Below are 16,939 nucleotides of genomic sequence, written 5' to 3'. Positions count from 1 at the left end.
GGACTCATTTTACTGTGGATATAGATATTTTTGTACCTGTTTCCTCCAGCATCTTCACAAGGTCCTTTGATATTGTTCTGGGATTGATTTGCACTTTTCGCACCAAAGTACGTTCATCTCTAGGTGACAGAACACGTCTCCTTCCTGAGCAGTATGGCGGCTGTGTGGTCCCATGGTGTTTATAGTTGCGTACTATTGTTTGTACAGATGACCATGGTACCATCAGGCATTTGGAAATTGCTCCCAAGGATGAACCAGACTTTTTTTTGGCTGATTTTTCTTTTGATTTTCCCATGACGTCAAGCAAAGAGGCACTGAGTTTCAAGGTAGGCCTTGAAATACATCCACAGGTACACCTCCAATTGACTCAAATGATGTCAATTAGCCTATCAGAAGTTTATAAAGCCATGACATCATTTTCTGGAATTTTCCAAGCTGTTTAAAGGCACAGTCAACTTAGTGTATGTAAACTTCTGACCCACTGGATTTGTGACACAGTGAATTATAAGTGAAATAATCTGTCTGTAAACAATTGTTGGAAAAATTACTTGTGTCATGTACAAAGTAGATGTCCTAACCGACTTGCCAAAACTATAGTTTGTTAACAAGAAATTTGTGGGGTTGTTGAAAAACGAGTTTTAATGACGCCAACCTAAGTGTATGTAAACTTTCGAATTCAACTGTAGATACTGCTGATCCAGCATGACAACAATGGCGCATGGCTAATGAAGCTGTAGGTATTGAGTTTACGGAGGACCAACGATGCCATAATTAGAATTAAATGAATAAATAAATGGACACATACATAGATAAATACATGAATAAAAAATTAAATGAATACACAAATCGATAAACACATTAATAAATACATAAAGATGAATACATGCACACAAATAGATAAATACATTGATGAATGATTCCACACAGATACATCATTATTTAAATAATTTATTTCATTTGATTAATTTATTATATTATTTATTTCTGTGTTTCTTCATCCAATATGATAATGAGGGGGTGTCAAGCAAATGTACGTGGGTGGTATCTAACACACCATTGGTTGATCAATGCCATGGCGCTTTGATCGATTTCATTTGCCTGGGCTTCGTTCAGTATGACAGAAACTGGCGCGGCAGGTAGACTAGTGGTTAGAGCGTTGGGCCAGTAACCAAAAGGTTGCTAGAATGAATCCCAGAGCTGACAAGAAAAAAAAATCTGTCGTTCTGCCCTGAACAAGGCAGTTAACCCACTGCTCCCCGGTAGGCCGTCATTGTAAATAAGAATTTGTTCTTAACTGACTTGCCTAGTTAAATAAAGGTAAAATATCGGACATCCATATTGCAATGTACAGCCTATTGTAAAGAACAGCTAGCCTGAGTGGTCGGCAGTAAATGCCCCCACCCGCTAGTCCTTAATGTGATATATGAGGTTGTAAGTAACAAGAACATTTCCCAGGACATAGACATATCTGATATTGGCAGAAAGCTTAAATTCTTGTTAATCTAACTGCACTGTCAAATTTACAGTAGCTATTACAGTGAAAGAATACCATGCTATTGTTTGAGGAGAGTGCACAGTTGACAAGTTATTAATTAACCAATTAGGCACATTTGGGCAGTCTTGATACAAAATCTTCAACAGAAATTAAGTGGTTCATTGGATCGGTCGAAAACTTTGCACATACACTGCTGCCAACTAGTGGCCAAAATCTAAATTCCACCTGGGCTGGAATAATACATTACGTCCTTTCTCTTGCATTTCTGTCACGTCCTGGCCAGTATAAGGTTAATTGTTTTTGTAGTTTGGTCAGGACGTGGCAGAGAGTATTTGTTTTGATGTGGTTCGGGGTGGTGTGTTTGTGTAAAGGGTGTTTGATTTAGTATTTCCGGGTTTTTGGTTGATGGTCTATGTGTTTGTATTCTATGGTTAGTCTGGTGTGTGTGGTTCTATGTTTGGTTAATTGGGGTTGGGACTCTCAGTTGAAGGCAGGTGTTGTCTATCTGCCTTTGATTGAGAGTCCCATATATTAGGGTGTGTTTGTGTGTGTGATTTGTGGGTGATTGTTCTGTGCTTAGCCGTGTGCCTAGTCAGACTGTTATTGTCGTTCGTTCGTTCGTTCGTTCGTTCGTTCGTTCGTTCGTTCGTTCGTTCGTTCGTTATTTTGTATGTTCATTTTTTGAGAGTAATTAAAAATCAAGATGAGCATTCACGTACCTGCTGCGTTTTGGTCCTCATTCACCGACGACAACCGTGACAGAATCACCCACCACCAAAGGACCAAGCAGCAGAGGAAGGAGCAGACGGAGTTCGAGTTGGACTGGCGGGAGAAGTGGACTTGGGAGGAAGTTCTGGACGGGGCCGGACCCTGGCATCAGGCTGGGGATTATCGCGCCGCACCCACTGTGGGAAATTGAGGCAGCCAAGGCAGAGAGGCGGTGGTACGAGGCCAGAGTGGACGCGCTGAAGGAGATGCACGAGAGGCACCCCCAAGAAAATTTTGGGGGGGGACACACGGGTAGTTTGGCTAGGCGTAAGAAGAGCCGGAAGCCAGCTACCCGTGGTTATATGGAGGACCGTATGGGGTGGAGAGCGCTATGTTTCGCTGAGGAGCGCACTATCTCACCCATACGCACGCACAGTCCGGTGCGCGTTATTCCAGCCCCTCGCAGGTGCCGTGCTAGAGCGGGCATCCAGCCTGGTAGGAGGATGCCTGCGCAGCGCATCTGGTCGCCGGTACGCCTCCGAGGACCAGGCTACCCAACTCCCGCTCTACGCACGGCTACCATCAGGCCCCTGCACAGCCCAGTCTGCCCTGTACGAGCACCCCGCTCGTACAGGGTTACTAGTTCCATCCAGCCAAGGCGGGTTGTGCAGGAGGTAAGATCTAGACCGACTGTGCGCCTCCATAGCCCTGGGTTTCCAGCTCCTGTCTCTCGTGCGGACCCGGGGAAGTGCGTCAACCCAGTCCGACTCGTCCTGTTCCCGCTCCCCGCACTAGCCTGGAGGTGCGTGTTCATAAGCTGGTATATCCGGTACCAGCACCACGCACCAGGATTATAGTGCGTCAGCCCGCCAGTCAACAGTCATCATCAGAGCTGCCCGCCAGTCAACAGTCATCATCAGAGCTGCCCACCAGTCAACAGTCATCATCAGAGCTGCCCGCCAGTCAACAGTCATCATCAGAGCTGCCCGCCAGTCAACAGTCATCATCAGAGCTGCCCGCCAGTCAACAGTCGCCAGAGCTGCCCGCCAGTCAACAGTCGCCAGAGAGGTCAGACTGCGCTGAACTGCCGGAGTGGCCAGACTGCGCTGAACTGCCGGAGTGGCCAGACTGCGCTGAACTGCCGGAGTGGCCAGACTGCGCTGAACTGCCGGAGTGGCCAGACTGCGCTGAACTGCCGGAGTGGCCAGACTGCGCTGAACTGCCGGAGTGGCCAGACTGCCCTGAACTGCCGGAGTGGCCAGACTGCCCTGAACTGCCGGAGTGGCCAGACTGCCCTGAACGCCGGAGTGGCCAGACTGCCCTGAACTGCCGGAGTGGCCAGACTGCCCTGAACTGCCGGAGTGGCCAGACTGCCCTGAACTGCCGGAGTGGCCAGACTGCCCTGAACTGCCGGAGTGGCCAGACTGCCCTGAACTGCCGGAGTGGCCAGACTGCCCCGAGTTGCCAGACTGCCCAGACTGTCCCGAGTTGCCAGACTGCCCAGACTGTCCCGAGTTGCCAGACTGCCCAGACTGTCCCGAGTGGCCAGACTGCCCAGACTGTCCCGAGTGGCCAGACTGTCCCGAGTGGCCAGACTGTCCCGACTGTCCCGACCTGCCAGACTGCCCAGACTGTCCCGAACTGCCAGACTGGCCCGACTGCCCCCCGGCGATGCCAGACTGGCCCGACTGCCCCTCGGCGATGCCAGAGTGGCCCGACAGCCTGGAACGGCCGGAACCAGAGCCACCTCCAGAAATAGGTGGATCGGGGAGGGGGGGTGTAGCACAGTGCCGTCGTTGACGGCAGCCACCCTCCCTTCCCTCCCTTTAGAAAAGGGGAATTTTTTTGGTGTTGCTTGTGGTTATTTTTTAAGGTGCTTCTGGGGTAGCACCTTTAAGGGGGGGGTACTGTCACGTCCTGGCCAGTATAAGGTTAATTGTTTTTGTAGTTTGGTCAGGACGTGGCAGAGGGTATTTGTTTTATGTGGTTCGGGGTGGTGTGTTTGTGTAAAGGGTGTTTGATTTAGTATTTCCGGGTTTTTGGTTGATGGTCTATGTGTTTGTATTCTATGGTTAGTCTGGTGTGTGTGGTTCTATGTTTGGTTAATTGGGGTTGGGACTCTCAGTTGAAGGCAGGTGTTGTCTATCTGCCTTTGATTGAGAGTCCCATATATTAGGGTGTGTTTGTGTGTGTGATTTGTGGGTGATTGTTCTGTGCTTAGCCGTGTGCCTAGTCAGACTGTTATTGTCGTTCGTTCGTTATTTTGTATGTTCATTTTTTGAGAGTAATTAAAAATCAAGATGAGCATTCACGTACCTGCTGCGTTTTGGTCCTCATTCACCGACGACAACCGTGACAATTTCAAAGATGTTGGTACAAAAATATTTTAAAAAACTGTTGGTTTTTCTTTGTTATTTTCTTTTACCAGATGTATTGTGTTATATTCTCCTACATTAATTTCCACAAACTTCAAAGTGTTTCCTTTCAAATGGTACCAAGAAAATGCATATCCTTGCTTCAATGCCTGAGCTACAGGCAGTTAGATTTGGGTATGACATTTAAAAAAAGGGTTCGATATTTATGAGGCTAGCATAGAAATCGTCAGTTTCCACAGGATGGACTTGTGGTTCAGAAAGGTAAGAACAGATATATAATGTTGTGCAATAGAATATCTACACAGGAAAGAATGGCACAGCATCAATACAGGGATATTCACATAACAGCATATACATTTACAGCAGTATATGTAAAAACATCTCACTGGAGAGAGAGACAACTAATTAAGACAGGTGTGATTTATGGCCCTCTCTCAGGACTGGTGGAGATCTGATCTGTGTCTGGTGCCACTGAGTCATAAATCTTACTGCGCATGCGGAAAGCCGCGGACAGATTCTGAAACATCTCGCCATGGCATAACATTAGTGTGAACTATGAAAACGCAGTGGTAAAGTGTGTATACAGACTATAGGAATGAACCATCTGTAAACAATAACATCTACTGCAAAACAATCATGAATTCACTGCAATACAGGCACTTATAAACTACATGCACATGGAGTATCGGAAATATACATAAGTGCTATACAGTTACAGATGTAACAAGGTAATTAGGCCTAAGGTAATTGCTTGCAGTCAAACACCATAATGTAGCATTAACCCTCCCGATAATAAACCACACAACTCACTTGTTGAACGTACGCACAATCTTGCTAAAATAAACACACTGACAACTTGGTCGGCAGCCAAACGTACGTCTTCTTCTTCTTCTTCTTCTACTGTGGGATTGGGTTGGGCGGATCGCATCCAACTTTTAAGGTACATAAGCCTACATCTGTGAAATGGGCAATATTTGTGTGAACTCTTAAAAACCTCTTAAGGATCAGACCCTTTTTTCAATTTTTGCCAAAAATGACATACCCAAATCTAACTGCCTGTAGCAAGGATATGCATATTCTTGATACAAATTGATAGGAAACACTTTGAAGTTTGTGTAAATGGGAAAGAAATGTAGGAGAATATAACACATTAGATCTTTTTTCATTTTTTGTGCAAATGAACAAATTATTGTCTTTTGTTGAACAATCCAAACTTGTTAAGCATTATCCAGTTCAAATATGGCATGTTTCCACTATTTGTTTCTATTTTCAGCAGTGTCAATGCGGGACTTTTATTTTGAATGCGAACCAAAAAGATACTGTTGTGGCTAATCGTTATTGTAGCTAGCTTCACATAAGTGGCGCTGAAGCGAACAAAAGCACTTGCGCAACGCACAGACATTTGATTGACACCCCCTCATTATAATATTGGAGGAAGAAATACATAAATAAATAAATATAAAAATCAATAAAAATTATTAAAGTTTGAATAATTAGATAATACATAGAAAAATGATTAAATACATACAGATATGTAGAAAAAAATGAATACATTTTAGTCAGTATTTCTGCATTTCCTTGCTCATTTATTTAATTATGTGTGGATTTGTTTATGTATTTATATGTGCATTTTTTTTTCAGGTTTGGTCCTCCGTATGAATTAACCATATCAAGCATAAATTCCCTTGCTTCTCGGAATGTGTTTGCACACACTAGAGTGTACAATGAAGGTTTAATAGGCAGTTCATGTACAGAAACTCCCTCAACGTCTCAGCAGTGCAGATAGAAAGCTGATTGTAAACACAAATCATAGGGTACATACTTCTAAAACCAGAGAGAGAAACCCAAAACGCAGTCCTAGCTAAATCAATGAGCTAGTGCTTAGCGTGCCTGATCTCCTCTGCTAAATCACATTTCATAATTGAAATGCCTCTTGGGCATTCCTCTGCTCTGTCAATTACAGAAGAGAACATGGCTACAGATGCAATGCAGGACATTTAAAACTTGTAGTGTATTTAAGGAGGAAGTTTGTAATTTACACTTTGAAATTTCAGACTTGATTTTCCCTTACGAAAAATGTGTCAACCCCTACAAAAAAAAATCTATTAATTATAATACACATACTGATTCACATTTCCTTTTGCTGCAGGATTATTTTCCTGCTGTAGCAAACTAGCTCAAATTAAGGTCCTACATCTGTAACTCCATACTCTGTCTCAGTAGCTAACACAAGACTGAGAGCATTGCTAATAATACACAAACACAAGGCTAGGGGAAGATTTAGCTGTGTTACTGAAAGAACTGTCATTATCAGTACAGATGAAGGGCTGTACACAAGACATAGCCGACATAAAACTTTCATATGCAATGGATGACACCCTTTACACTGAACGCAGACTTTCAGAAATGTTTATGTGCGCTGATGGCAGATACACAGTGCATTAGGAAAGTATTCAGACCCCTTCACAAATACCTAAAGTTGGATTAGGAAAGTTGTTTGAAATATTTGGATCAAGTTTACAGGTAACTTATTAGATACTTTGTAGTCATGTTGGGCGAGTTGGAACCGGTGTATTTTCTGAATCAAACGCGCCAAATAAATGGACATTTTGGGGATATAACAACAGAATTTATCGAACAAAAGGACCATTTGTGATGTTTAATGGACATATTGGAGTGCCAACAGAAGAAGATCTTCATAGGTAAGGCATGAATTATATCGTTATTTCTGACTTTTGTGTCACGCCTGGCGGGTTGAAATCTGATTTTCATGTGTTGGTATGCTGGGCACTGTCCTCAGATAATCGCATGGTTTGCTTTCACCGTAAAGCCTTTTTGAAATATGACACTGCGGCTGGATTAACAAGAAGTTCATATTTAAACCGATGTATAACACTTGTATGATTTATGAATTATTATTATGAGTATTTCTGTTTTTGAATTTGGCGCGCTGCAATTTCACTGGGTGTTATCAAATGGGATTGGCGCGCGAAGGGATCCATAAGAAGTTTTAACAGTAAACTATAGTGTTTATTAATGATGGCGTCTCTTAACAGTAAACTACAGTGTTTATTAATGATGATGTCTCTTAAATAGTGTTTATTAATGATGTAGTCTCTTAACAGTAAACTATAGTGTTTACTAATGATGGTGTCTCTTAACAGTAAACTATAGTGTTTATTAATGATGATGTCTCTTAACAGTAAACTATAGTGTTTATTAATGATGGTGTCTCTTAACAGTAAACTATAGTGATTATTAATGATGGTGTCTCTTAACAGTAAACTATAGTGATTATTAATGGTGGTGTCTCCTAACAGTAAACTATAGTGTTTATTAATGATGGTGTCTCTTAACAGTAAACTATAGTGATTATTAATGATGGTGTCTCCTAACAGTAAACTATAGTGATTATTAATGATGGTGTCTCCTAACAGTAAACTATAGTGTTTATTAATGACAGTGTCTCTAAATAGTGTGCACAAGGCTTTGCCACAGTTGGTCTCTTTATGCCCAGTTCTAAAACTTGTAATACATTATATCATCTCCTTCATTCAGCCGCCTCATACTTCATTCCCTTGTCTTTTTATCACAACAGCTTCTACCAGTGATTATTCTCCAACCACTCGTTCTCTTATATTTTTTTCATTGGGTTTGAATTAAGGGGCCATTACACTGTTAAGTGCTTTGTTCATCATATTGTCTATCACAAGGCGCATTATGCGCCAATTTCATTCCTGTAGTGTGGGAAAAGCCCCAGGAAGCAGAATGCAGACTAGTTCTAGCCTAGCTTGGACAACAAGGAATGCTGACTTGATGGTGGATCATACTCATACAGAAAGGATACAGTGGCTTGCGAAAGTATTCACCCCCCCCTTGGCATTTTTACTATTTTGTTGCCTTACAACTGGAATTAAAATTGATTTTGGGGGGGTTTAGGTTTGGGTTTGTATAATTTCATAAACACAACATGCCTACCTCTTTGAAGATGCAAAATATTTTTTATTGTGAAACAAACAAGAAATAACACAAAAACTTGAGCGTGCATAACTATTCACCCCCCAAAGTCAATGCTTTGTAGAGCCACCTTTTGCAGAAATTACAGCTGCAAGTCTCTTGGGGTATGTCTCTATAAGCTTGGCACATCTAGCCACTGGGATTTTTTCCCATTTTTCAAGGCAAAACAGCTTCAGCTCCTTCAAGTTGGATGGGTTCCGCTGGTGTACAGCAATCTTTAAGTCATACCACAGATTCTCAATTGGATTGATGTCTGGGCTTTGACTAGGCCATTCCAAGACATTTAAATGTTTCCTCTTAACCCACTTGAGTGTTGCTTTAGCAGTATGCTTAGGGCCATTGTCCTGCTGGAAGGTGAATCTGTGTCCCAGTCTCAAATCTCTGGAAGACTGAAACAGGTTTCCCTCAAGAATTTCCCTGTATTTAGCGCCATCCATCATTCCTTCAATTCTGACCAGTTTCCCAGTCCCTGCCGATGAAAACATCGGATGGTGTTCTCGGGGTGATGAGAGGTGTTGGGTTCGCGCCAGACATAGCGTTTTCCTCGATGGCCAAAAAGCAACATTTTAGTCTCATCTGACCAGAGTACCTTCTTCCATATGTTTGGGGAGTCTCCCACATGCCTTTTGGCGAACACCAACCGTGTTTGCTTATTTTTTTCTTTAAGCAATGCCTTTTTTTCTGGCCACTCTTCCGTAAAGCCCAGCTCTGTGGAGTGTATGGCTTAAAGTGGTCCTATGGACAGATACTCCAATCTCCGCTGTGGAGCTTTGCAGCTCCTTCAGGGTTATCTTTGGTCTCTTTCTTGCCTCTCTGATTAATGCCCTCCTTGCCTGGTCAGTGAGTTTTGGTGGGCTACACGCTCTTGGCAGGTTTGTTGTGGTGCCATATTCTTTCTATTTTTTAATAATGGATTTAATGGTGCTCCGTGGGATGTTCAAAGTTTCAGATATTTTTTTACAACCCAACCCAGATCTGTACTTCTCCACAACTTTGTCCCTGACCTGTTTGGAGAGGTCCTTGGTCTTCATGGTGCCCGTTGCTTGGCGGTGCCCCTTGCTTAGTGGTGTTGCAGACTCTGGGGCCTTTCGGAACAGGTGTATATATACTGAGATCATGTGACACTTAAATAAAGTCCACCTGTGTGCAATCTAACAAATTATGTGACTTCTGAAGGTAATTGGTTGCACCAGATCTTATTTAGGGGCTTCATAGCAAGGGGGTAAATACATATGCATGCACCACTTTTCCGTTTTTTGTATTTTTTTATTTAAACAAGTAATTTTTTTTCATTTCACTTCACCAATTTGGACGATTTTGTGTATATCGGCTACATGAAATCCAAATAAAAATCCATTTAAATTACAGGTTGTAATGCAACAAAATAGGAAAAATGCCAAGGGGGATGAATACTTTTGCAAGGCACTGTATTATCTCTAACCAGACATGAAGTCCACAGGAGAGTAGCACTAGTAAATATGTTGTTGAGTGACGCAACACACAGCAGGGCGCGTTGGAGCCGTCATTGCACATCTGCAGTACAATGCTAATTTGTGTCTCCAGATGGACAACCGCTTAATAACAAATCAATGGAACAATTAAAACTGGAATAATTGGATTAAGGGACAAATAGAGAGATCAACCATCTGCTTTGTTGTCATGGTCACTAGGCAGGCAGAACAAGCTTCCCCTTAAAGTCAGGAAAGCGGAGTCGCTGCCCATCTTCCGATAACTTCTGAAACCCTACCTCTTTGAAGAGTATCTGAAATAACTCTAACAGGGCACTTCTCTTTTCCTAAAATACTTTGTTCAGAGAAAATGTACTTGACACGATTGTGATGTGTTGTTGTCTCACCTAGCTTGAGTCAATGAGTATCAAACCCTTTGTTATGGCAAGCCTAAATCATTTCAAGAGTAAGCATTTGCTTATCAAGTCACATAATAAGTTGCATGGACCCACACATACAATTAGCTGTAAGGTCCCTCAGTCAAGCTATTAATTTCAAACACAGATTCAATCACAAAGACCAGAGAGGTCTTTCAATGCCTCGCAAAGAAGGGCACCTATTGGTAGATGGGGAAAAAAATCAAAAAGCAGACACTGAATATCCCTTTGCACATGGTGAGGGTATTAATTACACTTTTGATGGTGAATCAATACACCCAGTCATTACAAAGATACAGGTGTCCTTCCAAACTCAGTTGCCAGAGAGGAAGGAAACCACTCAGGGATTTCACCATGAAGCCAATGGTGACTATAAAACAGCTTCAGAGTTGAATGGCTGTGATAGGAGAAAACTGAGGATGGATCAACCACATTGTAGTTACTCCACAATACTAACCTAATTGCCAGGGTGAAAAGAAGGAAGCCTGTACAAAATAAAAATCTTCCAAAACATGCATCCTGTTTGCAATAAGGCACTAAAGTAAAACTGCAAAAAATGTGGCAAAGAAATTAACTTTATGTCCTGAATAGTAAGTGTTATGTTTGGGGCAAATCCAACACAACATATCACTGAATACCGTTCTTCATATTTTCAAGCATGGTGGTGGCTGCATCATGGTATGGGTATGCTTGTCATCGGCAAGGACTAGGGAGTTTATTAGGATAAAAAGAAATGGAATAGAGCTAAATATAGAACAAATCCTAGAGGAAAACCTGGTTCACTCAGCTTTCCACCAGACACTGGGAGACAAATTCACCTTTCAGCAGGACAATAACCTAAAACACAAAGCCAAATATACATTGGAGTTGCGTACCAAGACAACATTGAATGTTCCTCTGTGGCCTAGGTCTGACTTAAATCAGCTTAAAAATCAATGGCAAGACATGACAATGGCTGTCTCGCCATGATCAACAACCAACTTGACAGAGCTTGAATACTTTTTTAAAGAATAATGTGCAAATATTGTATAATCCCAGTGTGCTAAGGTGATTCCACTGTAGCCCTCAGGGTGGTGAAGACGTAATTACAGAGCATTTTGTGTAGATCGTTGACAGAAAATGACAATTAAATCCATGTTACTCTCACTTTGTAACACAACAAAATGTGGGAAAAGTCAAGAGGTGTGAATGCATTCTGAAGGCACTGTATTTTAAGATGAATGCACTAATTGTAAGTTGCTCTGGATAAGAGAGTCTGATGACTAAAATGTAAAATGTAACACGGATGTAATGTCCAATCATCAGTTTTGGAGTGTTGATTGGAACCTCATTTTGGTTTGGTAAACACATTGATTAAGACGTTTATGGGTTTCTTTTTTCTTTACTCAGCAAATAGCTTCATTATGCAAATGCTTTTCCTGTGAATAAATATCTCTTTTGACAGAATCCTCTTGCTTATTTGGTGAAGCATTCAGAAATTCATATACATTTACTGGGCAAACCTCATAGCTGGTAATACTGTATATTCCACATCCTTGAGGTGAACCAAATCAACATTTAAAAACACATAAGGGATAGTAAGAGAAGGAAATCTCTCAGTCCGTTAGCAAGCCAATGTCTTTGATTCGACATACAGAATAATTACACTTTTTCCTGTATCTCCAACTCTTCAGAAAGTCCATGTAGTAATCTGTAATCACCTTTTGAGATCTATCTCACCAAAGAGAGCCCTGAGGGGATTTAGGATTGAACAGAACCATCTACAGGACATATCCTCCAATTGACCCTTAAACATTACACCACTGTTAACATTGAAGATGGTTCTTATATTGCAAATTGTAATAAGACTGGCACTGCAATGTTAGTTACTTGTCAGAACAGAGTGAGAGGCCACTTACTTCCAGCCACTGTCCGTGGGACTGCATTTTGATGAGGACACAGGGGTCTGGCTTGGACAGGGCGTCCCGGTCTGAGATTCCCTTGCAGGTCACCCGCAGCTCCACTTTGGCCAGGCACAGGCTGTTGAACAGACCAAGGGTGTTGGCCGCAGACTCATAGATGTTGCTCATGGTGTGTGTGTGTGGCGAGTGTTCTGCGAGGGAGACAAACACACATATCACAGTGATTACAGGGAGTCGTCACTCATCATTCAGCACACGCAGGCACGCACGCGCGCGCGCGCGCACACACACACTTCCTCTACTTTATTCACAAATACACACAAACATCCCCAAACACTACATTCAGGAAACTTGATTATCACGAGGGCTCTTTGTTCCTTTAGAAGCCCCTCCGCCCCCACAGCTGTCAAACTGCTGCTAATTATCCCATGCTGATTTGATGAGCACACCAGACAGGACATGATAGCATTTTCCTGTCCAGCAATCACCTAATTAATCTCAACCCTCCAATTAGACCGTCAAGGTAAATGAGCTCCGTGAGATGTGAAGTGATGATCCCAATCAAGCTCTTGCTGCTCTTGCTGCTGGTGATTCTCTGATCCACCTCTACGCAGACGACACCATTCTGTATACTTCTGGCCCTTCTTTGGACACTGTGTTAACTAACCTCCAGATGAGCTTCAATGCCATACAACTCTCCTTCCGTGGCCTCCAACTGCTCTTAAATGCAAGTAAAACTAAATGCATGCTCTTCAACCGATCGCTGCCCGCACCTGCCCGCCCGTCCAGCATCACTACTCTGGACGGTTCTGACTTAGAATATGTCAACAACTACAAAGACCTAGGTGTCTTGTTAGACTGTAAACTCTCCTTCCAGAATCACATCAAACATCTCCAAGTTAAATCTAGAATTGGCTGAACTATTTCAAAACAAAGCATCCTTCACTCATGCTGCCAAACATACCCTCGTAAAACTGACCATCCTACCGATCCTTGACTTTGGCGATGTCATTTACAAAATAGCCTCCAACACTCTACTCAGCAAATTGGATGCAGTCTATCACAGTGCAATCCGTTTTGTCAACAAAGCCCCATATACTACCCTCCACTGCGACCTGTATGCTCTCGTTGGCTGGCCCTCGCTTCATATTCGTTGCCAAACCCACTGGCTCCAGGTCATCTATAAGTCTTTGCTAGGTAAAGCCCCACCTTATCTCAGCTCACTGGTCACCATATCAGCACCCACCCGTAGCACACGCTCCAGCAGGTATATTTCACTGGTCACCCCCAAAGCCAATTCCTCCATTAGCCGTCTTTCCTTCCAGTTCTCTGCTGCCAATGACTGGAACGAATTGCAAAAATCACTGAAGCTGGAGACTCATTTCTCCCTCTCTAACTTTAAGCACCAGCTGTCAGAGCAGCTCACAGATGACTGCACCTGTACATAGCCCATCTGTAAATAGCCCATCCAACTACCTCATCCCCACACTGTTATTTATTTTTTTCCTCCTTTACACCCCAGTATCTCTGTTTGGACATTCATCTTCTGCACATCTATCACTCCAGTGTTTAATTGCTAAATTGTAATTATTTCACTACTATGGCCTATTCATTGCCTTACCTCCCTTATCTTACCTCATTTGCACACTGTATATAGTCTTTCTCTATTGTGTTATTGACTGGACGCTTGTTTATTCCATGTGTAACTCTGTGTTGTTGTTTGTGTCGTACTGCTTTGCTTTATCTTGGCCAGGTCACAGTTGTAAATGAGAACATGTTCTCAACTGACCTACCTGGTTAAATAAAGGTGAAATATATATATTTTTTAAATCTTCTTTTGAACGTAACAACATGAATTGTGGGGTATTTAGAGTACTGTATAGGTAGAGAACATTGAACAGAACAAGGCTATGTCAATAACATAAATCTAACAAATATGCAGATAGAACCTTATAGTCCCAAGCTCTTGGCTTGATAATAACTCATCGAAAGAAAGTGATAGTATGGATCAGAAGACAACAGCAGCTCGTTAATTCAGACAAGGTTACCACCACTGTACCCTGGGGAAGCAGACAAGGTTACCACCACTGTACCCTGTGGAAGCAGACAAGGTTACCACCACTGTATAGCACTGGGGAAGCAGACAAGGTTACCACCACTGTAGCCCTGGGGAAGCAGACAAGGTTACCACCACTGTACCCTGGGGAAGCAGACAAGGTTACCACCACTGTAGCCCCGGGGAAACAGACAGGGTTACCACCACTGTAGCCCTGGGGAAGCAGACAAGGTTACCACCACTGTAGCCCTGGGGAAGCAGACAAGGTTACCACCACTGTACCCTGGGGAAGCAGACAAGGTTTCCACCACTGTAGCCCTGGGGAAACAGACAGGGTTACAACCACTGTATAGCCCTGGGGAAACAGACAGGGTTACCACAACTGTAGCCCTGGGGAAACAGACAGGGTTACCACCACTGTATAGCCCTGGGGAAACAGACAGGGTTACCACCACTGTATAGCCCTGGGGAAACAGACAGGGTTACCACCACCTTAGCCCTGGGGAAACAGACAGGGTTACCACCACTGTAGCCCTGGGGAAACAGACAGGGTTACCACCACTGTAGCCCTGGGGAAGCAGACAAGGTTACCACCACTGTAGCCCTGGGGAAGCAGACAAGGTTACCACCACTGTACCCTGGGGAAGCAGACAAGGTTTCCACCACTGTAGCCCTGGGGAAACAGACAGGGTTACAACCACTGTATAGCCCTGGGGAAACAGACAGGGTTACCACAACTGTAGCCCTGGGGAAACAGACAGGGTTACCACCACTGTATAGCCCTGGGGAAACAGACAGGGTTACCACCACTGTATAGCCCTGGGGAAACAGACAGGGTTACCACCACTGTATAGCCCTGGGGAAACAGACAGGGTTACCACCACCTTAGCCCTGGGGAAACAGACAGGGTTACCACCACTGTAGCCCTGGGGAAACAGACAGGGTTACCACCACTGTAGCCCTGGGGAAACAGACAGGGTTACCACCACTGTATAGCCCTGGGGAAGCAGACAAGGTTACCACCACTGTACCCTGGGGAAACAGACAGGGTTACCACCACTGTATAGCCCTGGGGAAACAGACAGGGTTACCACCACTGTACCCTGGGGAAACAGACAGGGTTACCACCACTGTATAGCCCTGGGGAAACAGACAAGGTTACCACCACTGTACCCTGGGGAAACAGACAGGGTTACCACCACTGTATAGCCCTGGGGAAACAGACAGGGTTACCACCACTGTAGCCCTGGGGAAACAGACAGGGTTACCACCACTGTATAGCCCTGGGGAAACAGACAGGGTTACCACCACTGTAGCCCTGGGGAAACAGACAGGGTTACCACCACTGTAGCCCTGGGGAAACAGACAAGGTTACCACCACTGTAGCCCTGGGGAAGCAGACAGGGTTACCACCACTGTATAGCCCTGGGGAAACAGACAGGGTTACCACCACTGTATAGCCCTGGGGAAACAGACAGGGTTACCACCACTATATAGCCCTGGGGAAACAGACAGGGTTACCACCACTGTATAACCCTGGGGAAACAGACGTGGATAGAAGTGTCCACTTCCCTTTTCATTGAAACTGATAGAGAATGTGGTGTTCTAATCAGTGTCCTTCTCTGAGTAATTGGATTTAGCCTGACAGGCTAATAGCTAGCGACATCGCAGAATAACGGTCCCACCGACCGATCCCTGAGCAATTAAACGCTCCATGGAGAGAGAGAGAGAGAGAGAGAGAGAGAGAGAGAGAGAGAGAGAGAGAGAGAGAGAGAGAGAGAAATTGATCGGACACCACAGCCTCTAGGCAATCTGCTCTTCTTGTCTGAGGGATTTTTACAAACCATAGGTACACCGTTAGTGGGCATCAGAATATCTGAAAACTGATTATCTATTCATCAGCTACAGTCCCTCAATTATCCAATAGAAACTCTCGTTTGCAACTGTTGGACCACTGAATACACCCTAGATCAGCTAGATGCAGGCAAGAGTGTGCAAGGTGGTATTGAATGTGTCATTGTCGGACACCTTGATTACTCCAATTTTTATCTCGACCTGTTGTAAACTTTCATTACTAGGCTAGGTTGTAGCAACCTCATGATTGGTATAGGGAACATTAGAGTATCATGTAGTAGCCTAAACCTATCGATGTTACATTGCGCTGGGTGAATGGAATTTGAATGACAGTCATCCAATATGCTGTAATAGAAATGCCATGCTCGTAAAAACAATAATCGTCCTCCCTCATCTTAAATGTCACAGACCACCACTGAAGCTCATCCATCAAAACCTCCGTCCTCCATCATCCATCATCCAGCCACCAGAAGCTCCCTAACCAGCTGACAGGGTCGTACATTACAGCTAAATGAACAGCCATGTTTACATACTGTAAACCCATGAAAACTCTTTCCCAGGCATACACATTGCCAGCATATCAATATTAACCATCCCTTCACACACATACACAGGACAAGTGCACAGCTAGTGAACGACAGTGAGTCA

At 43.7% G+C, this 16,939-nt stretch overlaps 1 protein-coding gene across 1 annotated transcript in view; it reads right to left on the bottom strand.

Annotated features, from left to right (window-relative positions):
- Window positions 1-16,939, bottom strand: part of LOC106574842 (copine-4) — a 95,104-nt gene that overhangs the window by 71,650 nt on the left and 6,515 nt on the right. Inside the window, exon 2 of the mRNA XM_082975659.1 lies at window positions 12,379-12,572. Coding sequence (XP_082831785.1) covers window positions 12,379-12,549 — 171 coding nt within the window. The 5' untranslated portion in view covers window positions 12,550-12,572. The remainder of the gene's footprint in view (window positions 1-12,378; window positions 12,573-16,939) is intronic.

This window comes from Salmo salar, chromosome 05 (genome assembly GCF_965601325.2).
Source record: "Salmo salar chromosome 05, fSalSal1, whole genome shotgun sequence".
Lineage (NCBI taxonomy): Eukaryota > Metazoa > Chordata > Actinopteri > Salmoniformes > Salmonidae > Salmo > Salmo salar.
The sequence above is the reverse complement of the archived record's forward strand: the minus strand, read 5'-3'. Positions and strand labels throughout refer to the sequence as shown.